The sequence below is a fragment of the Lissotriton vulgaris genome, chromosome 1_1, assembly GCF_964263255.1.
Source record: "Lissotriton vulgaris chromosome 1_1, aLisVul1.2, whole genome shotgun sequence".
Lineage (NCBI taxonomy): Eukaryota > Metazoa > Chordata > Amphibia > Caudata > Salamandridae > Lissotriton > Lissotriton vulgaris.
This window is the reverse complement of record NC_141685.1, coordinates 816,606,098-816,631,608: the sequence shown is the minus strand read 5'-3', so window position 1 is coordinate 816,631,608 and position 25,511 is coordinate 816,606,098. Positions and strand designations below refer to the sequence as shown.

The 25,511-nt window shown below is 45.3% G+C and overlaps 1 protein-coding gene across 1 annotated transcript in view; it reads left to right on the top strand.

Moving 5' to 3' along the window:
• EDEM3 (ER degradation enhancing alpha-mannosidase like protein 3) overlaps positions 1-25,511 on the top strand; it is a 570,354-nt gene that overhangs the window by 129,809 nt on the left and 415,034 nt on the right. The window contains exon 6 of the mRNA XM_086957104.1: positions 3,258-3,411. Within this exon, the coding sequence (XP_086813230.1) occupies positions 3,258-3,411 (154 nt within the window). The remainder of the gene's footprint in view (positions 1-3,257; positions 3,412-25,511) is intronic.

Sequence of the window (25,511 nt, the reverse complement as noted above, 5' to 3'; positions counted from 1 at the left end):
CTTAAGTAAACACACATACTGGATGGATTTAACAGAGGGTGAGTAAAAAGTTCCAAATGTACATTTTATTAACAAAAGATTTCACAAAAATGAAATTCAGTGTTAATAGAAAATTCAGAATGCTGAACCAGTGATTCACAGCTCATGAACTACAAATCGACAGCAAAGCACCAATCACTTTACAAGCCATTCATACACCTTTCATGCATGACACACACAAAACCATGTACGCCGCCAACTGCTGTCCCAGCACATTACTAAACTCACATCAACAAAGAGTGCAATACAGACTAGTCAGTTCACTTTTACTTACACGGTTGCTCACAATACTTCAGTTGCATGTGGTACGATTTAAAACATGCGGGCACACATTTCCCAGGATTAGAAGGACACTCGTCGCCGTGCATAGAACTCTCCTTTCGCATGCCTCTTCGGACACAGACTGTTTTTTGGTTGTAGGAGGACTATAATCAGGAATGTGGCGATTTTTTAATCTAGCCACATCTTCCACCACTCAGACTATGGGAACACTTGCCTGCTCCACTGCAACAAGGCTGCCTATTACAGACTGCTGAAACTGAACAAAAGTAATCTTTGAATCTGGAGAACAAGCCTTGAATACAACAAATGCCTTTAAGGTTGTCAAATGAAACAAATGGACAGTTAACTTCTTATTCCAAATATATGACTAACGAACAGCACTGTAAGGCTCCAATCTCTATTCTACTCTATCTACACCACCCATGTGCTTATTTTAGTCCAAAATGCACACAGGTTTGCTTACTTCAGCAACCTGACCCCAAACAGTCACAGGTTAAGTATTTTCATCATGAATGGTTGCCAGCATGTGGACATCTCTCGTGTCTGAAAATTTCACAACTACAAGTTCAACACTACGCAAGGCACTTCACTGTCCCCTCGAAGGTTTTTACATGCAAGCTCTTTTAGGTAACCTTTACGGTCAGAGCGGATTGTGCCACATGCAACACCGGTCCACTTTGAACAGGTGCACACCTGTGTAGAAGTTTTCTACGCATAAATAATGACCTTTTGTTAAAAAGTCCTCTCCCAAGTTTCCACACATTTTCGCACAGACTCCGAAAGTGGATGGACAACCAGGGGGGTCAATAGAAGAATCCCTACCAGTGTACACCCTGAAGTTATAGACATAGCCAGTCCTACTCTCAGACAGCATATATCATCTTAATTCCACAACATGCCCTCTTGCTAAGAATGTACTGCCTAAAAACCAAATAGCTCTTTAACAGGACTCAAGACTCACCCAAAGCTATTTCTTTCCCCATAACATAGATCTCTGAGAAGCAATCTACAAAATGATCAAGGATAGGCAGAATCTTGAAGAGATGGTCCCAATCAGGATGATCCCGTGGCAAAGCTGAAGCTTTATCAACAAAATGCAGAGTCCGAAGCAGAAGCAAATATAGATCATAACTCATGGTTGCAGGAAACATAGTAGGTACCATCAAGGGACTAGTAGACCAGTATGAAGACAGTGACTGCTTCCATATCAATGCCATTAACAAAGTTAAACCCCGGAACGTATTCACTACATCCAGATTTGTGGGAGTGCACTGGCTAGCTTTAGAGTGGGGCTCAAGTATGTTACTGTTGTCCCTGCATACAGTTCAGCATACAAATTAGTCTGGCCAACAAACAAATTCAAAAATACATCATCCACAAACAACTGCTAAAAGTTTATAGGCAAAAAGTTTTCAATATTGTCCCTACACCCTTCGACACCAATAGAGGCAGGCAACACAGGCTGCATCATGTTTGGGGCAGCCCAGAGTCCAGCACTTCAATGGAAAGTCATCCAGCCCCATGCTGCAATCCAGATTCCTCTTGCTGCACTATCGGTCTGTCAGTGTTTTTCTCTAAAAGAGGTACTTCTTCCGCACTGATGGTGCCTTCATCAGATAATTCCTCTTGGGCAGACAATTCACTGCCAGAATCTTGGACTTTTTCCTCTACCTCAGATGCAGTCAGTCTCAGAACCATGGTCAAAGGAAGATTTGAAAAGCAAACCATCACCTGCTGAGTGTTAAACCGCGGTTAGCCATAACCCTTGCTAATAAAAGTAGCACAACAAATAAGTCAATAATAACCAACACTGTGTAAAATAAGTAATAAACTGTGGCTTTATCAAACAGAAAAGTAAACTTAGCGTATATTAATCTGGAAGGAAAAGTCAATCAATATAAAGCACGCAAAGATCTATAAACTCAAAGATACCACTCAATTTCCAGATACAGCAGGACTGGGTATCAACTGCACTTGCACTGCAAGCACCAAAGAAGTCCCACTGGAAAGGAAGAAATACACATTACACATATCACAAGGCTGTATAGAACGTACAAAAATCAATAGATTACTTTGGAAGACAATCACACAAAAAGCAAAAGATTCAAACAATACAGCAGTCAAAAAATTAGGATACAAATTAGATGAAAAGATTATAAAATGAGTTACTTAACCAACCACAACTCACAAACTACAGATCTGCCAAAGCTGCACCAGCAAATCGGATTCACCAACAAGACAAAAACGATTGTCTCTACAATTTAAAAAATACAATGAAAACACAAATAAAAATAACAAAATATCAATCAAAAGGGCCTGATCTATCCCCTGAAAGGAGGCGTGACAAAGGCAAAAAAAGACACCACCAGATGGAAGCAAATCTTACCCAGAAGCAGATCCCCCCCCCCCCCCCCCCCCCACTACATACATACCCTTATTCCCAGGTAACTTAAGTGGGGCCCAATCCAATTGAAGACCAAAAACCAACAAAATCTTCCCTCAAGGGGGAGGGCAGAATGCGCAAAAATTATGCCCTCCCCCCAGGAGAGCGACCATTGCCCAAGGGGATTCTCCCATAACATTCCTTGGTGTATAGTGGGCTTCCATCAGCCCCCAGAGGGCACAAAGGGCTAAAAAAGTATCAGCAGGAAGAACATTCCATAAAGAAGGGGTAGCACTAATAAAGTAATTAGATGTGGCTGTTGAAATGGGGTTCTGCCTGGAGATGTAATTGGGAGTGGGATGGCCAAGGAACTATTGGTGATTTGTTACCTGTTTGGCCTTAAAACTTGTGCACTGATAAGTTGCTGGACTTGTTTTCCACATTTACTTGATTGATACAAACTGACATTTTAAGTTTACTTCACAGAAAAGTGTGTGTAAGCATGCTTTGTAGCAGCAGTATGTCTAAACATGTCTTTCCTTGTGAATTTCAGGGGTCTCTTAGGTGGCCACTCGCTGGCGATCATGCTGAAAGATAAAGGAGAAAGCCTACAGTGGTACAACGATGAACTTCTGCACATGGCTAAAGAGCTGGGTTACAAGCTTCTACCGGCATTCAACACTACTAGTGGCCTTCCTTACCCAAGAGTATGTCTTTAACATTTACTTAAATATGATCCTAATATTCCTTGGTCATCTGGTCTAAGGTGATTCAGAGTAGAGTTAAAGAGAGAACCTCCACAAGAGGTAGAGCCAGATGAAAATGTGATCTCAAGGGAGGCTCCTATAATGCAAAGTCTGTATCTGAAATCCAATGAAGAGAAAAACCAGGAATTAAAGCACAGTTAAAGTTGGTATGATGGGCTAAGAATGCCATTCTAGCACTCAAATGCTTACATACCTCTTTCAGTCAGCCTTGAGATCCAGACATGCTGGATAGCTCTTTCTTAGAGTACAATAGCAGAGAGGAGTATTTTGCGGTGTGCTGAGCTGATTGAGGTTGGTTGAATATATCATGTTATGGGCTAAGCTGTGAGAAGACTGTGAAGACTTCCATGCTTGACTGGGGAGATAAAGCTTTATTTTGTTTGCAATGAAGCATTTTGAGGCAGAGCAAAATGTGTTGTCTTTCTTGTTCAGTGATGCCAGACTCTCAAAAATATAACTGCTTGTAACTGTAGAAACAATTGAAGTCCCTGAAGTACAGTCCACAAGTCAGGCCTACTTAAAGACCAAATTATTTGAAATGCTCTCTTTTATTGTTCAGATTATTTTAGGCTGGTGGTGTTAGAGGATGGTTCATTATGGGAATTCCCTGCACATGATTAAAATGTTCACTAGCTCACAGTTTAAAATTGAATCTCCTCTTGGATCTTCTCTTTGGAGGTTGTCCCCAAGATTTTGACTAGCTAAAATACTCTACGACATTGACCAATAATGTCTATTGCCGCTGTTCATTTCCCCAGTTTATTTATAAACCCATCATCCATACTCCAACCAGCAACTGCAGTCTTTAGATTAGAATTGTATGGTAAACTACCATTACTTCGCGGCCACTACTAAGACTTACCATTACTACGCATTTTTTACTTAGCAGAATCTTGTACCTTGCATGCTTTAAGTTTGCATGCTTCTACTTCACATATACCGTTACTTAGCAAAGTCAATTACTTTGCTGACTATTCACATCGTTGTTTGGAAAAGGAGGCGCTTCCGTTTCCAAATAACGACATGAAGCTCTGACGACGCCTGAAGTAGGAGAGGAAGCACGGTGAAGTGAGGGACCACGAGAAGAGAGAGGTAAGTGGGGCAGTGTAGTTTTTGGGGTCATGCAGGTGGTTGTCTTTTAGGTTGTAGGGTTGTGTTTATGTAGTGTAGAGTAGTGTATGTGGGTTTAGGGTAGTGGCCGTTCAGCGAGTTGTGTTTTAGGGTTGTTTATGTAGTCTAGAATAGTTTATTTGGGTTTAGGGTAGTGGTCGTGCAGGGGGGTTGTCATTTAGGCTTTAGGGTTGTGTTTATGTAGTGTAGAGTAGTGTATGTGGGTTTAGGGTAGTGGCCGTTCAGGGAGTTGTGTTTTAGGGTTGTTTATGTAGTATAGAGTAGTGTATTTGGGTTTAGGGTAGTGTTGTAGTGCAGAGGGTTGTCTATTAGGTTTAGGCTTGTGTTTGTGTAGAGTAGTGTAATTGGGTTTAGGGTAGTGTTGTGGTGTTTGTGTAGGTTAGTGTTTTAGGGTAGTGTAGTGGTGTTTGGGTAGTGGAGGGTATGAGGGTAAGGGTAAAATAGTCAAAAATGTGTAGAAGTTGTATACTTAATAATATATTGTGAAGTAAATGCATTTAGTACATTTAAATGTATTTGCGAACTAAAAGCATGCGCAGTTAAATCTTGCGTAGTATTGATATTTGCGATGTAAAAACATTGTTGTAAAATTTGTGAAGTAATGATCTGCTAAGTAACATCATATATTCAAATTTTCTGGCTTTCTGCACTAAGGTTTGCTGTGTGTTCTCGCTCTTTTTTTAAAATCAAATAAATCATTTTTATGACAGGAGTCCTGTTTTTGCTGCCTTAAAAGATTGCCACCTAACACTAGATCTCCCCTTTGGACAAGCGTAATTTTGAATAAGTTCATTGTGACTCCTGTTCTATAACGGAATATTCCTAAACCAACATTAAATAAATTGTAGTGTAATATGTGGCCAGTTGTCCTCACCAGTCTCACTGCTGTTGCACAGATAGACTTTGCCTAAAACCAAAGACAGAATCACGTAGTGAAGCAGACGGCATGCCTACAACTTAAAACATGCAGCATACCACTGAAAAACTACAAAGTGAAACTGCAGTGCTCTCTGGGGAGAAGGTGCGCCTGCTTTCTTGCTCTGTCTCATCACTGGTATGTCCTCTCTAATCTGTGACCCAAATGTGAAACCTGTTGTTGCTAGGCGGTCGGGTTAGTCGACCCCAGAGAGGAAGATAGCACCCACAAGAAGGAGCTCACCTGCTGGCCAACCCGATCTACTCCACTTTACTTCACTGCCTAGATATGCTGCTGAACTGTTACTCAACAAAAGGTTCTGAACGTACTGGAAGGTGAGATTGACACAATGCAGATACAAAGACTTCACATCTGCGGTCAGCACAATTAATAAATGGCCTAAAAACAGCTGCCCTCACCAGGAACAAAGATTGAAGAACCATCCCTTTCAGACATTGTAGCAGAACTCAGATGCCTGAAACCATTCATTTTGCTCTCCTTCAAATTGCAACTCATAGAGGTAAAACTGGACTACACTTGAATGTGAAAACATAAAGGGCTAGAAAGATTTACAAACTGAATCTAAGAACTTGAGCAACTAGTTGGACCTAGGACAGAGAAATAAGAGGAACAACAAGCATATAGAAATATGTAGGTTACAGAAAAGAAAAGTCAGACATTGTGTAAAACATAGAAATTGCGCTGCCAAAAATGCTAGACCTCCCTGCACTTATCAGACGTAACTTCCAAAGAGCAGCCTACCTAGGCCTGGCAACAAAACCTATTGGAAGCAGTAAACCAAGAGGTTGCACCATGTACGTTCTGGAACATATGCAGACAAACCTCATTATACAAGCAATGAAAAATATAAAGAACAATACTTGGGTGGGGCAATAAGTGTTCATTTTGCAGGACGTTGCAAAAGTCACTGCAGCAAGACACTCTTTTAATTCCGACCATAAATGAGAAGGTATAACAACAAATATGTCATCTGTCCAGGGAAATGCAGAGTGATGTGTCATAGCAGGCCCAGTTAGCTGTGAATAACTCGTGAATAACATGCCTGCTTCAGTGCATCTATCAATCCATGTCTGAAGAAAAAATATAGGGCGACAGAATCGGGTCCCTAGACCTTAGTACTTTAAACTAGATTCATCCATTGCAGTGGTAATGCAATGGAGATCCAGAAACAGTCCTACCTATCTCTGTGCCCCCCAGCAGAAATGGGAAGTCTATAGAAAATCTTGAACTCATGTCAGCTTCATAGCTGCAACTTCCATCAAGACCATCAATGCCGTCTCTTTTCTGGAGCAATAAAATTGCCATTTGGGACACAAGATTTCTCCTCTTGTTGAGTTCATTTGCGAGGGCTGAAAGAACAAAGCCAACGCAGTCGTTCGAAGGGACATACTCCTCTGTAGCTGTAGTTGATTCATCCAAGGATGTCAGAAATTCAGTTTTGCAGCGTGAATTTGCTCTGGATTGACATGCTGTGCATTATTCCACCATCTAGTGAGTGGGTCCAGAATTCTCCAATATAGTTGTAGTCCATCTCTCTGTCTTATTTAGTTTTTTTTGTTGGATGATGACAGTCCCACCATTAGGTGTCTTATGCGGCGGCCTCACTCATGGTCGCCATCTTCAGGTTCTTTTTTACGCCGTTGGGTCCAGAAGCATACCTGAAGGCTCTCAAATCTAGGAAAAATAAGACGTTTGGATGAAGTTTGCTTAAGAAAAATTTGAAGAAGACCACCGAACATAGGTACCAGAGAGGATTAATTTCAACAGCTGGAGAATCAGATACCAGTTCAAAGAAAGCCCTGACAGGTGCCTCCGTTCAATGTGATGGAGACGACTCCTTTCCAGTTCCAACATAGATTCGCGCAAAAGGATCAACATCTGATCCCTCGTTCGACCATAGGGGCGACGACTGTGAAGCCTGTGCGGATTTCAAGCTGAAAACGCTGAGGGCAGGAGACTAACAGAGGCAGGCACACTATGCTAAAGCAAAATCGATCACTAAAAGATCTGGACTTGTCGAGCGACGAGTAGGATAACATTGCCTAAGGGGCTTAAGCAGAAGGCTCAGACTTCGAGATGAGAACTGTTGATGTTGAGAGGGAAGAACACAAGGAAAAAAGCCTAGTTAACTCCAAAAGAAGATTAAGGGGCAGAGTCTCAAACACCAGAAACTAAAACAAAAAAGGCTGCCTCAAAGTCGAAAAAAGGATTGTTTGAAGGGGAGCAAAAACTGAAAGAATCCCTCAGCAGGAGTACCACAGGCAGCTAAACCTCCGAACAGACAGCAACGTCAAACAAGCATTTGCAATGCAATAGGTCTCGCATTAGGAAAGTTTGAGCTATTGGTATTGTAAATGACACATTTTTTATTTGTGTTGGTTTTGAAAATAGCGAAATTAATAGCTTTGTCATTTACAATGCCAATAGTTTTAACTTTCGCAAATGTGACACCTGTAGCATTTGTAATACAATATGTGTTGTATTTACGTGACTTGGATGTGTTGATATTACAAATAACAATGGCTTTAAAAAATTTTTTTAATTAATACTTAAATAAAAGTTATTTTAATTTATAATGGCATTAGCTTAAACTTTTGTAAATAACTTTTGTGAAGATTATGTTCAGTGTATTTTATTGTGACGAAAATCCAAGAACAGCAGAGAAATATTAACATCTCTTTTGTGACATGTGTAATAAAGCTTGAAACAATGAGAGAACATATTTGAACCAGTTGTTGTTGAATGGTTGCACAAGTGATGCTGTGGTGGCGCTGAGTGATGCTGTGGTAGCGACGAGTGATGCTGTGGCGTTCAGTGATGCTGTGGTATCGCATAGTGATGTTGTGTTGCCCCTGTGTGATGCTGTGGTGGTGCTGAGTGATGCTGTGGTGGTGCTGAGTGATGCTGTGGTGGTGCTGAGTGATGCTGTGGTGGTGCTGAGTGATGCTGTGGTGGCGCTGAGTGATGCTGTGGTGGCGCTGAGTGATGCTGTGGTGGCGCTGAGTGATGCTGTGGTGGCGCTGAGTGATGCTGTGATGATGCGATAGAGTGAGTGCAATAGATAGAGTGAGTGCAATAGATAGAGTGAGTGCAATAGATAGAGTGAGTGCAATAGATAGAGTGAGTGCAATAGATAGAGTGAGTGCAATAGATAGAGTGAGTGCAATAGATAGAGTGAGTGCAATAGATAGAGTGAGTGCAATAGATAGAGTGAGTGCAATAGATAGAGTGAGTGCAATAGATAGAGTGAGTGCAATAGATAGAGTGAGTGCGATAGAGTGGTGAGTGCGATAGAGTGGTGAGTGCGATAGAGTGGTGAGTGCGATAGAGTGGTGAGTGCGATAGAGTGGTGAGTGCGATAGAGTGGTGAGTGCGATAGAGTGGTGAGTGCGATAGAGTGGTGAGTGCGATAGAGTGGTGAGTGCGATAGATAGAGTGAGTGCGATAGATAGAGTGCGATAGATAGAGTGAGGGCGATAGATAGAGTGAGGGCGATAGATAAGAGTGAGGGCGATAGATAAGAGTGAGTGCCATGGATAAGAGTGAGGGCCATAGATAAGAGTGAGGGCCATAGATAAGAGTGAGGGCCATAAATAAGAGTGAGGGCCATAGATAAGAGTGAGGGCCATAGATAAGAGTGAGGGCCATAGAAAGCGTTTTTCAAAAAGGCCTGTATCATAAACGATTAAACCATGTCTGTAACCTACTTTTTTGGTGAATTAATAGAACTTTTCAGGGAATGAGTTCATACAGAGGGAGCAGAATTCTGCAATAACGTCACTTTGTAATCATAAATCGTATTACCATGCATCCTGTGTGTGTTGTGTGTGCTAGAAATTAATCAGTGATGCCACAGGCCATGGTGCCAAGTAACCCGAGAGCAAGCAATGTGTCACGTGAGTGGATGCCTGTCATCAGCTGTGGCCCAGCACCACACTGGCACGAAATACCGCATGCAGGCCTAGAATTCGGCATGACCTCTTTTGAGAATCACTATGCTTCGCACTGGTTACACCAGCTGGACCTAACGTGCTGGACTAGTGCTTCGTACTGGTTACACCAGCTCGACCTAAAAATGATCAAAGTCGAGACGTGTCGACGTTGAAAGAAGAAAGCACTCTGGAGATGATGAAACATTGTTGAAAATGACCTCAATGAGAAAATTGTCGCTGCCTATCGAGCACGAAGTGCGTTCAGCAGAACTTGAGAGAAAGAAAAGGCGTCTTGAGGCTAAAGTCGCAGCTTTAATACAAGATAAGGGATTTCGATATGCATCCCTTAAATATTTCCGAGTCCCACAAAAAACATCAACAAAAATTGAGCATATTGAGAAGGAGGTCGAAGAATTGGACCCTTCCATGACATCAGAGCCACAAGAAGAGGAGGAAGAACAGGAATTCCTTTTCGAAGAGGTTGACCCAGAGTCCATGGGTGTGTTTTGTTAGTCTGAGGATTCGGAGTACGCCAAAACGCATTGGCAGGGTTTGGATACAGATTCCCCTGAGGAGGGTATTGACACTTATCCATATGGCCTTCGTCTCCTGTATTGTAATGTATGGCCAAATCATCATAAAAGGCATCAGAAAAATCCTGCTTCCTCCTAGAGACTTTGATACCTTCACAAACAAAGAAGCAGTTCTTTCCAATGCAGCCCATTATCCTGAAAAAAGGAAGAGAGGCTGTAACGTGCAGAGCTGTGACACAGAGGTCAGAAAAGAAGAATAAACATGTGTCTAAAGACCCTCTACATACAAGGGGAACCATTCCAGCAGATTCCATCCTTGCATCCACAGTCAGGAAAAGAGCAAATTTTCCTACAATGTCTGGGTCCCCGTCAGACAAGGAAAGTAAGAAAATGGATTTGGTTGGCAGAACATTTGAGAGAGGTGCAGCAATTCAATGGAGGATAGCGAACTCGAACGCTCTCCTAAATAGATATGCGTATCAACACTGGGTAGAGATGGCAGAGCTAATGAAGCACTTGCGAGATCAGTACAAGAAAAGAGCGGCAAACCTGGCCTGAAAATACATACTTAGTCTACTTAAGATGTGGCTGACAAATGATGGGTGGAACAACACTAATGTGTCATGCTTGGTTAGGAGTATCTGGTTTCAAACAAGAGATTTAGGCGAATATAATAAATACACCATTTAATGGGGGAACAACTGTTTGGCTGCACAGTTGAAATAACTCTGCCGCAGCTCAAGAAGGACAACAAAACTGCTAAATCTATGGGAGTGGTGCAATTCAGAGGAAGCTTGCACAGACGAACAGCACAACAGGTCCACCTCTCATTGTAGGACAGCGAGCTATGCTTACTCCATTGTCACAGTGGATTGCAGCTCTGCTATGGCGTTCTCATGTTTGGCTGCCTTCTCCTTCAGTTTATGTTCTTCCCACACAATGCCCATGTCAATGATCAGTATGTTCCGCTTTGGTTGCAGTGATGTCTTCAAAACTGTATTGAGGGGAGCCCCAGCCTGTGTAGTGCTTGCGCTGATCAGAGAGGAGCTGGGTAACTCTCTTCCATCTTGGGTCCCTACTGTTTCACCATCATTAGGCCTCAGTAGTTGTTCAGGGTGCAACGAAATGACACCCCCAGTCACCACCTACCTCAGCTTTGGGCGCCCTCCCTGTCTTCTGACCTTCATTCGCTCCTCAGTGCAGGCATGCTCTCATGCCTCCAAATTCTCCAGGGCAGGTCAGGGGTGGCTTCCCCTGTACCAGGAAAACCACATTCCCATCCTGAGGTCTGTTTGGCATGAAAGCCTTATAAGCTGATTGGTGCACCATAAGTACAGAACAACACCAGAGCGGAGCAGAGGTAGCCTCCAGTCCAGAACCTGCACCGCTCCTGAATGGGCACAAGGGGTTCGAAAGGCCACCTCATGGCACACCTGTGAGGGGCCAAATCTGCCTGAAAGTCCAAGTGGGCTGATAAGATTGCCGGTGGCTCGGCATTCTGTCCAAGTGCACCAGCCAGTGAATGTTCAGGGGTTTTGCAGGCGCCTGTTTGGGCTGTGTGCAGTCACCAATCCCCCCGTGTTGATTGGGGAGGGAGGGAGCTCACACGCTTCCCCAGCATCTAGAGCTGATTCTGATGCAGTCTCCTCTGGCCTGAGCTCCCCTCAGGACTCTGTCGCCTCTACGTTGTCCCTTGGGACCGGCCAGCTGGTTCGCCTTTTCTTTTCACTCCCACAAGCCTTGTGTAAGGCTAGAATCTTTCAGAATCGATGGAGGGGGAGCAGGAAGTTCGCCAGTCTCTGCTACTGCCACCTCAGCGGGCCCTGCTACTTTCCTCCTGCGGTCCAGAGCTCTTGTTCAGGCCACTAACATCTTGATAGTGTTGCCCCGGACCGATCAGCTGTTACGCCCCGTGGCTGCTTGTCAGATAGTGCATCAAACATGTAAAAAAGGGGCAGCAATACCCTTTCCAGCAAATATACCTGAGCAAGAATTTTGCATGGCAGCTACTTGGTCAACAGGCCACATGTTTACCAAACATTATTGCATAGATATTCTAATGAATAAGGAAGCTGAAGTGGGAGAGAAAGTATTAAAACATTTACTTACAAATTTAAGCTCATCTTCATCCCAACCACTTCCAGAAAAGGATCTCGCTGCAAAAAAAACCTGTAGGAGTAATTTTCTGGATTCACAGGCGACCCACCCTTATCCCCTAGAAGATGGGGTGAGAAAAACAAAAAAAAAGAATCTTAATAGGGCGACCACGAATGGGAGCTTGTGGAGAAGGGCGTATAATGTCAGTGGAGACTGGATAAGATACCAAATAGCGGGACCGTTGACATCCAAAAAAAAAGAATAAGGACTACTATATTGGAGAATTCTGGAGCCAACCACTAGATGGCGAAATAATGCACAGCTTGTGAATCCCAAAAATTCTTCAAGCTGCATAACTACTCCTGCAGGTAATTTTCTTCCAGTTAGCAGGATCTTCTTGACTTAAAAAGCAGGTCTGGCTAAAATCCACCCCTTTCAACAGAGATGCATTTGAAGATCCTTAACATGCCCTGAAAGGGAGACTTTCTTTGATAAACACGATGATGTCTGCAATTGTTTTAATATTAAAGAATGAGAGGTACCCCTTGGCGTTATCAAGGGAAATGAGGTTCAAATACCTGAAAACAAAGCAATCCCCTTGATCTAATTTAGGTTCTGGCCGAAATTCAACACATTCAAAAACAATTGCTATGCAACCAAATACAATGTAAATTATACTTTTATTCCAAGAACTGGCTGTTCTGGTACATTAAAAACACAATATAATATGCATCATATAGTAAAAAAATATTTTTCTTATAAACACAAAAGTATACACTTAAAACCAAACTAATACATCCTAATTATGACCCGCATAATTAAAAATAGACAAACGTGTAAGACATGGGACTTGTTCAATACAATTGTACATCTGACTTCCTGTATTACCACTTTGTTTTATACATAGATACAATCTATATTACAACAACAGTGTTGGATTCCCAGATTGTACTAGAAAAATGCGTTGACGCGTTTCGATGGATACAGCGTGTTACACCATCTTTATCAAGACTTTTCAATATTTTTTCTGTCATATACGAGGGGCCAACAATTTTCTCCCGTTGCTGCTAGTTACTCTGGGAATTATTTTTGACTGCTCCTCAGAAGATCTACCGTATTCAACATTCATCAAAAAAAAAAAAATTCGAGGCGCTTTGGCAAGACAGCTCAATACTCTGAATGAAGGTGGTTTTGGTTGGGACCTCAGCTATCAGTTCCTAATGCTAAGTTGGTTCCCTCTGTTTATTTTATAACTTTTATGAATCAATCTTTATATAATTTAACTAAAAAGCGTTTCAATAATTTCGCTAGTTTCCTGGTTAAAATTCAATGCAGTCAGGTAATCTCAATAGATCTCGGGAAGGCCAATTAATAGTGCCTCGGCGTGGCGTCTCTCAAGTCAAACAAACTTGTAAAGCGCGCTACTCACCCGTAAGGGTCTCAAGGCACTGGGAGGGGGGGGGGGGGAGTCGCTATTGCTCGAACAGCCAGGTCTTGAGTTGTTTCCTGAAGGAGAGATGGTCCTGGGTCAGCCATAGGTGGGTGGGGAGGGAGTTCCAGGTCTTGGCCGCCAGGTAGGAGAAGGATCTTCCTCCGGCGGTGGCTTTGCGAATTCGTGGGACGGTGGCGAGGGACGAGGCTGGCGGATCGGAGCTGGCGGGTGGGTGTGTAGAATGTGAGGCGGCTGTTGAGGTATTTGGGTCCCATGTCGTGGAGAGCCTTGTGTGCGTGGGTGAGGAGTCTGAACCTGATCCTCTTGCTGACGGGGAGCCAGTGCAGGTCTTTCAGATGGGCGGAGATGTGGCTGTGACAGGGGATGTCCAGGATGGGTCTTGCTGAGGCATTCTGTATGCGTTGTAGTCTTTTCTGGAGTTTGGCTGTGGTTCCAGCGTAGAGGGTGTTCCAGACGGCTGGTGACGAGGGCCTGGGTGACCGTCTTCCTGGTTTCGGTGGGGATCCACCGGAAGATCTTTCGGAGCATTCGCAGGGTGTTGAAGCAGGAAGACGAGACGGCGTTGACGTGCTTGGTCATCGTGAGGGAGGAGTCGAGGATGATGCCCAGGTTGTGTGCATGGTCCGTTGGCTTGGGTGCGGTGCCCAGGGCAAGGGGCCACCAGGAGTCGTCCCAGGCAGAAGGGGATGGTCTCAGGATGAGGACTTCCGTCTTGTCTGAGTTCAGTTTCAGACGGCTGAGCTTCATCCATTCCGCGACATCTTTCATTCCTTCCTGGAGGCTGGCTCTGGCGGTGGCGGGGTCGTTGGTGAGGGAGAGGATCAGCTGGGTGTCGTCAGCGTAGGTGATGTTAAGGTTGTGATGGCTGTGAGGGGGCTCATGTAGACGTTGAAGATGGTGGGGCTGAGCGAGGATCCTTGCGGGACGCCGTAGATGATTTCGGTGGCCGCGGATCGGAACGGTGGGAGGCGGACTCTCTGGGTTCTTCCGACGAGAAACAAGATGATTCACTCCAAGGCCGTTCCTTGGATTCCAGTGTTGCTGAGGCGCTGTATCAGGGTGCGATGGCATACAGTGTCGAAGGCTGCTGAGAGGTCCAGGAGGATGAGGGCAGCTGTTTCCCCGTTGTCGAGCAGGGACCTGATGTCGTCGGTTGCTACGATGAGGGCGGTCTCGGTGCTGAGTTTGCTCAGAAACCGTACTGCAAGGGGTCGAGGGAATCATACGTCTTGAGGAAGGCGGAGATTTGTTTGTTGACGGTCTTCTCAATGACTTTGGCAGGAAAAGGGAGGAGCGAGATGGGGCGGAAGTTCTTGAGGTCTCTGGGATCTGCAGTGGGTTCCTTCAGGAGGGCGATCAGCTCGGCATGTTTCCAGCTCTCTGGGAAGGTGGTGGATGCGAAGGAGCTGTTGATGATGTCCCGGAGTTGAGGTGCGATGATGGAGTCGGCTTTGTTTAAGATGTGGTGTGGGCATGGGTCGGTAGGGATGGTGTTCATCGTGCGGGTGGTGTCTTCGGTGCTGACTGAGGTCCAGGCGCAGAGGGTGTGGGTTGGGTGCGCTGGTTCGGCGGTTGGGAGCGTGGTCTGTGCGCTGAAGCTGTTGTGTATGTCGGCGATCTTGCGGTGAAAGAACGAGGCGAGTGAGTCGCAGAGGTCTTGTGACGGTGTGATGTCGTTGTTGCAGGCGCTGGGGTTGGTGAGTTCTTTGACGATGCTGAAGAGTTCCTTGCTGTTGTCGTCCAGTCGTTCTTTGACTGTTGTCCTTTTGGTGATGCGGATCAGCTGGTGAGCCACTGTGTGAGGTTTATGGCTGCTTCGTTGGGGTCCGTCGTGTTGGTGGGAGGGTTCTGGCTGAGGGAGGTGGTGAGCTGGTCGGCGGGTGGTGGTGGTGGGTCGTGGTTTTCCTGAAGTGGACTCAGCTGCGGTCAGTCCAGTGTAGTCAGGTGGAGTGGCTGAAGGAGATGTGCTTGCTGGAGGAGAAGATGGGGTCAAGCGTGTGGCCGGTGTAGTGGGTGGGGGTGTTCACCAGTTGCTTGAGTCAGAGATTGGCGAGGTTATCCAGCAGGGTGGTGGTGGTGTTGTCATTGTTGTTCTCCAGGTGGAAGTTGAGGTCCCCTAGGAGGATGTAGTCTGAGGAGGTGAGGGCGTGCGGGCTGATGAAATCTGCGATATCTTCGCTGAATTGTGTGGTCTGTAGAGGAGTGCCTCTAGGGTGGTCTTGGGGTCGGTGTGTATTAGGAAGTGAAGGTGCTCGGCGGTGGTGAGGGTGTCGTCTGAGTTGGTCGTGATGCGGATGGTGTTTCTGTGGACGATGGCGATGCCTCCTCCGGTTTGGATAACGCGGTCCCTCAGGGTGATCTTGTAGCCATCCGGGATGGCTATGGCGATGTCAGGGGCTGAGGAGGCGTTCATCCAGGTTTCTCTGAGGAAGGTGACGTCTGGTGCAGTTGTGTCAAGGAGGTTCCAGAGTTCGACGGCGTGTCTGTGGACGGAGCCGGTGTTGAGCAGGATGCACCTGAGGTGATTGTTGCTGGTGCTGGACTTGGCGGATGCAGTGCAGGTTTGGAGGCAGGTGAATTTGCAGTCTTGGCAGGTGAAGGGTCAGTGTGTGCGTTTCGGGGTGGCTCGGTAGCAAGCGGGGTTCCGGCCGGCGTTGAGTGCGTGGAGGGTGGCAGCGTCGTAAGTCTGTCGGGTGGGCTGGCATCGTCGACGGCCAGGGGTCCTGGCGCTGGGCACGGTCCAGGCGCGGATGGGCTTGCCTTTGGCGCGCAATCGGCTTGCCCGCTGCGCGTGGCCGCTGCGCATACGCGCGGTCCCGCCATTTATGGCGAAGTGTGTTCCTCAGGGGGTTCCGCGTATTGTTTTATAAGAATTCTTTTTTTACTGTATGATGCATATTATATTGTGTTTTTAATGTACCAGAACAGACAGTTCTTGGAATAAAAGTATAATTTACATTGTATTTGGTTGCATAGCAATTGTTTTTGAATGTGTTTAATTTCGGCCAGAACTTAAATTAGATCAAGGGGATTGCTTTGTTTTCATGCAATTGTTTTAAAACACTGCTTTCTCCTCAACATCCCTCTAATACAAATGACCTTTTGTTTGTGACTCCCAAAGCCCCAAGGGATTTAGAGTTGCTTTCAACCAGAGCAGACAATATTACCCTAGTTAAAAGAGAGGTTCAGGGTTAAGCCTCTAAAATTGGCCAACTCCACCAACTCTGCCAGTTGCCTTAAGGCACAAAGAAAGATCATACCAGTTGTGCTGTCAGGCCCGCACCAAGTGCTCCTTGATGTCCTAATGTTTCCTTTTCCATCACCCGGCCATGGGTAGGGATGTATCAAAATGGAGGAAGATCACAACTGACTACTGTGTGCTACAGATTGTAGAGTTTTGGCACACATTAAATTCCTTCGAAAGCCACTTATTCATCCCCCAGCAAAGAAACATAGCTTGCATCCTCAAGAACTTCAAGAACAAGATCCTCTTTCTCCCACTCAACTGAGCAATCTAAAAGTTTCCAAGGGCCAGAGAATCTTGGGCTTCTACTCCAGGTTCATTCTGGTGAGAAAAAAGACTGGGATGGTGACCGATTCTTGAACGCAACAAGTTTGTGAAAGGCAGTCCTTTTAGATGGTATCTGTTTAAGAAGTCCTGTTCATGAAGGAAGGAGAGTTTCTAACTGACTGAATCTACACATCCCCATACACCCAAATCACAGATCGGATTTGGGATTCTTGTTGGCAGGGCCCCAGTGTCAATACAAATCACTTATTTGATGCTTAAAATCTATATCCACTGGGAAATTCATGAAATGCCTAGCACCCTTGACAGAATTTCTTCAGATACATGGCCACCAGGTAAACCTATTTCTGGACAATTGGCTGGTGTAAATGGAAAAGGCTGAACAAGTTTGCACCTCTAAAAGGCTTGCTTCCACTTATTACATCACTTGAGCCTGTTGTTCAACATGATAATATCTTCTGCTTATCCTAATACAAGGTGTCCCTTTCTCGGAGTAATCCTTGGTCCGAGTTTTGCAAGGCATTGGTATCGGCACGGTGCATCAGAAAACTACAGGCTCTTGCCTGCACATCTCTACAGCCACCATAAAATGATGGTCAGAACATAGAAGTCATTATTGGGTTTCGCGTCTTTCTGTATAGAAGTCATTCCTTAATGCAACCTGCAGAGGTGATCAATGAAACAGGAGCTGGGAATTTTTGTAGCAACAAGAGACAGGCTTGCGGATCAATGTTGTGTGAGTCACTCATCTTGAGTGACAATGTCTGCTGTGATTGTAATTTCTAGAAAACCTAAATTCAGGTCCCCCTTTTAACTTACAAAACTCATAAAACAGACTCTTCCATGGAATGTTGGGTGGTTCACATGCCGGTGCTATCCAAGAGCTAAAGATTCTGCATGTTAGCCCCTCAATCTGTTCAAAGTACAAATCCTTCCATATTAGTTTTAGAGCTACTTGCCATCTGGTTAGTACTACACACTCTACAACCAACAGCTCCAACAAGTCTTTAAGAAAAGGAGTTGCACCACTATACAGAATTCACTCTGTTTCACCTCATTCCCAGGGTTCTTCAGAATGCCTAGATTCATGTTTAAAAATACTGATGGCCCAGCTTGGCCACACCAATATTGGTATACAAAACTAGTCCGACTGGCTGGCTCTCACTCTCTCACTCTCTCACTCTCTCACTCTCTCACTCTCTCACTCTCTCACTCTCTCACACTCTCACACTCTCACACTCTCTCACTCTCTCACTCTCTCTCTCTCCCTCTCTCTCTCACTATCTCCCTCTCTCTCTCTCTTTCTCTCTCACTCATTCTCTCTCTCTCTCTCTCTCTCTCTCTCTCTCTCTCTCTCTCTCTCTCTCACACTCTCTCACACTCTCTCTCTCTCTCACACACTCTCTCTCTCTCACACTCTCTCTCTCTCACACACTCTCTCTCACTCTCTCACTCTCTCTCTCACTCTCTCTCTCTCTCTCTCTCTCACTCTCCACAGTTTGAACCATCATATGGAACTGGTTCTATCCAACCGTCTCAACTTGGATAATGAAAACCTGAAGTGCTCTTTTGTTCCCTCCAGCTGCTGTAGGAAGGTTTGGAAGATCTGATGATGTTCTATCCTTGTTTGCTCTAAAAGATCATCAAAGAGCTCACAAAAGGCATGTTTAGAGCTCACCCCTTCCCTTTTGCCAGAAGAACGTCACACGATGCTCAATCAGGTGTTGCTGCCGCCCTTTGAGCAAATCTACAGTCTGGATCTCAAGTATCTCTCATGGAAGATATTTCACCTGGCTTTGACATCAATAAGTAGAGTGGGAGAGCTCCAAGAGTTCACAATAAAGGAGCACCATGTATGCACTTCACGAAAGTCAAGGCCACCTTCTATACCAGCCCAATATTCATGGCCAAAGTGGCCTCAGGCTTAATTTTCAATATATCCGTGTTTTAGGTCGAGCCTAGAATCAGCACATGTGCTGCTCTGCGAGGCATACTGTATTCGGTATGAGGAGTTTGTCCACGCCCACAACTTTTAATTAGTTCTTTTCTGTGCCTTCCTAACTGCTTCTCTTTTGTGTGGTGAATTTTGCTATTTGTCCTTCCTTCGAGTCTGTTTGTCACGCCCATGGCGACTGGCTATTACATAGGTCGCTTCAGGCATTTCATACTTGCGGTGCACTGTTTTTTGACATACGTTTTGGGAGGGCTTGTGTTTTAGAGTCTCTGCCTGCCTGTTTGGGCAGAGTGTTCCGTAGAGACTGGCGCCACCCGTCTCCCCCACGACCCCCCTCCCCGGCAGCTCACCTCATCAGCACTCTGTTTTGATCCCCAAAACTCATCTTTCTTGTCATTCCGCTGCAAAGTCTCTGCCCTCGCGTTCCATCCAAATACGCATGTTTTTTTTGGGTCGAGCTGGTGTAGCAGCGCAGCTGCGTCCAGCGAAGCATCTATTGTTATTCACTTCCTGGGAATGTGAGACAGGGGATGGGCACGCGCAGGGGATTCACTTCCTGGGAATGTGAGACAGGGGATGGGCACTCGCAGGGGATACTCCCATGTGAGCGCGCACGTTCACCCACACGCCATGCACATCTCCTGTACCACATTGCCAGGAAGCGGATAACACACGCGCACACACACACACATAGGCACACACACACGCGCACCCATCCCCCTCTACCCCCCCCTGCCCACGCACGCGCGGCATTTATAACCGGGGCTCTTCAGAACGAAAGTTAGAAATGGCGCGCATGCGCGGGCAGCCCCCTCCCTCCCAGGTCTCCTCACAGCCCGGATACAGTGCTTGTTTTCCATGAGCAGGTAAAAGATGGTTTGGGAAAAACTTCTAGCCTAAATTTAATAAATAAGGCTCTTATAGGTGGGGGATTAACATAATCCTTGAATTCTTAGAATTGCGGGGCACACTTTAGAGAAGTAATAATCTCTAAGACTGGTTTACGTAAATTAGTCCAGTTTTGTATTACACGCCCAGTGTCGGTGATTGGTAGAGTAGCACTGAGTAAGATGGTGCTACTGACCTGCTCCCTGTACATAATGCAGAACTTTCTGTGATTTCTCGAAAGCTATGTTCTTTAAACGACACAGCCTTTTGGTAACAATGTGGGCAGGCAAGAGGAGCCGGGTCAAGTTAGATATATTGAAACTGGACACCGGCAAGGGCAGGCTGGGACTCCCAGATTTGCAGCTTTGTCATCTTGCAGGACTGCTGCATTATGCTGCTCTGTGGTGCAGCGAGGGCCCCAACTGGGAAAACTGCCTGCTGGCCAGCTTGGTGAATGACAATACCCCCCCCAAGCCCCCGCATAGTGAGGCAGGCGGCAGTGGCATGGGAGTAGGCAGTTTGAAGCATTTTACGTGTGGCCCCATGTGTGCGATTTCTCCCTCTGTGGTGGTAGAAACCCATCCAGCAAATGAAGTCCTTGATGAATGACGCAATGGTTGGAGGGCAGCTGCCGGACAGCGGGCGATCTGTATTTGACTGGCATTACTTTGACAGATGCAAACACCCTGTTTAGTGTGACTCCAAGGCATTTCCTTTAAATTTGCAAAGCTCTCCAGCATGGTTCGACCTTTTCAGAGGAATCCTGTACGCTCTGTGTCATATTGGACCAAGGCACAAGTAGGGGACTCATCTCCTGGTTATGTGCTGCTCTGACGGCTGAGAGAAGCATAAAAGTGAGACATGTCTCTGCTAGCTGTTTGGCAGATCTGGGGGACCCTCTCATGGACGCCAAGTGGAAGTGGGCCCGCTCAGAGGTGAAGGAAATTGCAAGTAACATGTGTTTCAAGCTCACACAGTTTTATTTTTTACACCGGGCATATCTTGAGCCACAGCGGTTGACCAGGATTTTTCTTGGTCGTCCAGCTGCATGCCCTAGGTGTGCAGTATCCCAGGCAGTTTTTTTACACATAACGTGGTGTTGTCCTCCATTGGAGAACTACTTGGTTGGAGTACTTCACTTGCTTGGTGAGATCACAGGAGTCAAGCTGGATAGAATGGTCAGCCATGCCTGCTAGGACTTTAGTCGCTCCCCAAAGCAGGCAGAAAAATGGGATATTGATTCCCATGGCTTGTGGAGTATTGGGCCAGTGATGCATTACAAAAGCGTGTCTCCAAATGAGATCTTCACAACGGTGCCTCAAAAACCAGTCTCAGGACGTCTGTATATAGGCAAGCTTTTCATCAAAAGTAACAACTGCTTAGCTTTGGCCGTGCTTTACATCGGTTTTCGCTACCCCATTTCGCAAACCGCATTATTCGTGTTTTTTCATTTCTCGTGCCGCATTATTAGTGCGATTTGTCCCAGTGTAGCCACTACTTTGTTGTTGGTGTGTTTTTATGTCAGATTTCGCTACGTTATTTCTCAAACCACATTATCAGTGTCCTATTGCTAATGTTAAAAATATTTCTGATCAGAAAAATAGTGTTTTAATTACACTTTTTGGGGTTATCTAGTGTTTTGCTGCTTAGCGCATAATGTTTATGAATGTAAAATTGTTTTCGCGTACAGCTATCATGTGATGAAGATTTTTTGTTCTAAACTACGTTACTGTCTGTTCAAACAACCGTTTCGTTTTAGCCCCAGTCTACAAATTAACAAGCCTTATTTTCATGCTGTGCTTTGGTTTGACAATGCAAACAAACCATTTCACCCCTGCTGCTTGTTGACCCGAGGCAACGCCGAGAGTTGAATCCAGTCCCAGGGTCAGCAGCTCTACTGTAGGCATGCATCGTTGTGTTAACCCACTAGCCCCTGACCTATTTGCCGCCATGGTTTTTTTTTTAAACCCACCACGTCCTTCTCCCTGCTCTATTTTACTCAGCCCCCTGCTTCAGCCATGTCCTGCCCCTCACTCGTGTACCTGAAGGCACAGGAGTGATTTACATGAGCACCATGTACATTATACTGACACTTACACACACTGCGCACTCACACACTGCGCACTCACACTACTTTAGGCCACACACTGCGCACTCACACACTGTGCCCCCACACTACTTTAGGCCACACACACTGCACACTCACACACTGCACACTCACACACTGCGCACTTGCACACTGCGCACTCACTCTACTTTCGGCTAGACACACTGAGCCCACACACTACTTTAGGCCATACACACTGCGCCTTCACACTACTTTAGGCCACACACACACTGCGCCTTCACACTACGTTAGGCCACACAAACTGCACCCTCACACTACTTTAGGTCACATACAATGCGCCCTCACACTACTTTAGGCCACACACTACGCCCTCAAACACTGCGCCCACACACTCTGCACCCTCACATACTCTGCACCCTCACATACTCTGCACCCTCACATACTCTGCACCCTCACATACTCTGCACCCTCACACACACTGCACCCTCACACACTGCACCCTCACACACTCAGTGCCACATAATTATATGCTACATAATTACACTGCACTCAATGAAACATACACTCCAAACAGTACCACTCAGTGCCACATAATTACATGCCACACAATTACACTCTACTGAATACAACATACACTCCACACAATACCACTCAGTGCCATATAATTGTATGCTACATAATTACACTGGGCTCGATGTAAAATACACTCCAAATACCACTCAGTGCCACTCTATCCATTGCCCTCCCTCTATCTATCGCCCTCCCTCTATCTATCGCCCTCCCTCTATCTATCGCCCTCCCTCTATCCATCGCCCTCCCTCTATCTATCGCCCTCCCTCTATCTATCGCCCTCCCTCTATCTATCGCCCTCCCTCTATCTATCGCCCTCCCTCTATCTATCGCCCTCCCTCTATCTATCGCCCTCACTCTATCTATCGCCCTCACTCTATCACACTCTATCTACTGCCCTCACTCTATCTACTGCCCTCACTCTATCTACCGCCCTCACTCTAACTACCGCCCTCACTCTATCTACCGCCCTCACTCTATCTACCGCCCTCACTCTATCTACCGCCCTCACTCTAACTACCGCCCTCACTCTAACTACCGCCCTCACTCTAACTACCGCCCTCACTCTAACTACCGCCCTCACTCTAACTACCGCCCTCACTCTAACTACCGCCCTCACTCTATCTACCGCCCTCACTCTATCTACCGCCCTCACTCTATCTACCGCCCTCACTCCATCGCATCACCACAGCATCACTCAGCACCACTACAGCATCACTCAGGGGCACCACAACATCACTATGCGGTACCACAGCATCACTGAACACCATAGCATCACTCGTCGCCACCACAACATCACTCAGCGCCACCACAGCATCAATCTGTGCAACCATTCAACAACTGGTTCAAATGTGTTCTCTCAATGTTTCAAGCATTATTACAAATGTCACAAAAAGATGTTAATATTTCACTTCTGTTCTTGGATTTCCGTCACAATAAAATACACTGAACATAATCTTCACAAAAGTTATTTACAAAAGTTTAAGCTATTGCCATTATAAACTACAATAACTTTTATTTAAGTATTAAATATTAAAAATAAAAATAAAAGCCATTGTTATTTGTAATATCAATACATCTAAGTCACGTAAATACAACACAAATTGCATTACAAATGCTATAGGTGTCATAGTCTCACCCCGGACCCCTGCTTTCAACGTGTCCCAAACCACATCTCTTGATGTACTATTAATGTTTTCTGTTAGGAACTTGGTATCCAGTCTTTCATGTGGATACAATACTGAGGGTCGTTCAATAATGCTTTTTCAAATGACCACCGGCTAGGCTCTGATTTAACTAGCCTAATAGTCAGTGTACAGAAAAGGGGGTTGTGGTCAGATAGTACACGAGGCAATTTAACAGTTTGGGAATTCCTGACTAGTGAATTTGAGAGCAAAATATAGTCAATTCTGGCATGCGTGCGGTGTGGATTTGAATAAAAGGTATAGCCAAGGTCACCGGTGTTGGTGTTTGAAATCTGCCAGCTATCCTAGCAGAAAACATTAATAGTACATCAATAGAGGTTGTTTGGGACACGTTGAAAGCAGGGGTCCGGGGTGAGACTATGTCATATTCCCTCAGAGCAAACAGGCGAGAGAAAGAGGAGATGCAGAGGCTGCAGGATGAGCTTCTGTCAGCAGAAGTAGGACTCATTAGTGTCACTAGCAATAGAGACACAACTGGAGACATCTCTAACACCTTAGTCCAAGTAGCGGTTGCCAAGGCAGCAATCACTAATATGTTTTCAGATAAGACAATCCGGAAAGCCACGGCACGAAAAGAATTAATATATGAATTCAATGAGCAAGTGGGGCATCAATTGGCGGTGCGAATGCGACAACAGATCAATGCTAATCTAATAAGGGAGATTATTGACCCAGTAGAAGGCCAGTTAAAAGACCCAGAGTTGATTAAGCAAGCATTTTGGAGGTTTTATAAGGAACTATATATGGATAACGGCAATGGAGACGCCACAGAAATAGAAATGTACTTAGAGAATTTTGAAACCGTAAAGCTTGAGGTAAATACGCAGCTGGCTCTAGAGGAAACTCCGAACATGGGAGAGGTATTGACCGCGGTCAAGAGCCTTCCTAAAGGAAAGGCAACAGGTCTGGACAGCATCCCTTTGGAGTTCTATGGCACATTTATAGACGAAATTAAACACATATTTAGGGATTTGATTATTCATATTTTTTCCGGGGGGGAACCTCCCAGTTCCTGGTCTAGGGCCAAAATTGTGATTTTCGCTAAAAAGGGAAACCCCAGAACATTTAGGATCATATCGCCCTATAACCCTTATAAACGCTGATTCTAAAATATACTCCAAAATCTTGGCAAACCGAATTGCACCTATAATACACAAAGTAATCGTCAAAAGTCAGCACGGTTTTGTCCCTGGAAGGTCAACGATAAATCATATCCAGAGGGTTATTACACTTTTGACGGAACAGAAATTACAGGAGACCCTATGGCCCTGATCCTTTTGGATGCAGAGAAGGCCTTTGATAGGGTCTCCTGGCAGTTTCTTTGGAAAGCAATGGCGATGATGGGATTTCGAATCAAGCTTATTCAGGCGATACAAAAAATGTATAATAATCCTAGGGCTGTTGTATCTGTCAATGGAAGCCTAACTAAGGAAATCGCCGTCTCCAGGGGTGCCCTTGCTCGCCATTGCTCTTTGCAATATATATAGATTCTTTGATTCGCTATTTGGAGAAAAACAATCATAGAACCCCGATTATATCACAGGGGTATCCGACAAAAACATTAGCATACGCTGATGATATTGTGTTGCGTGCTTATCTAGGTTCCTGATCGATACTGTGACCTTATGCCCCTATTCGGCTATAAATCCATTTATTCCCTATATTGGCATAACCGTTCAAGTGCGATTTTCTGAAAAGTCATCTCTGGCCTCACACGAACAGAGCCACATTCCAGCATGACTC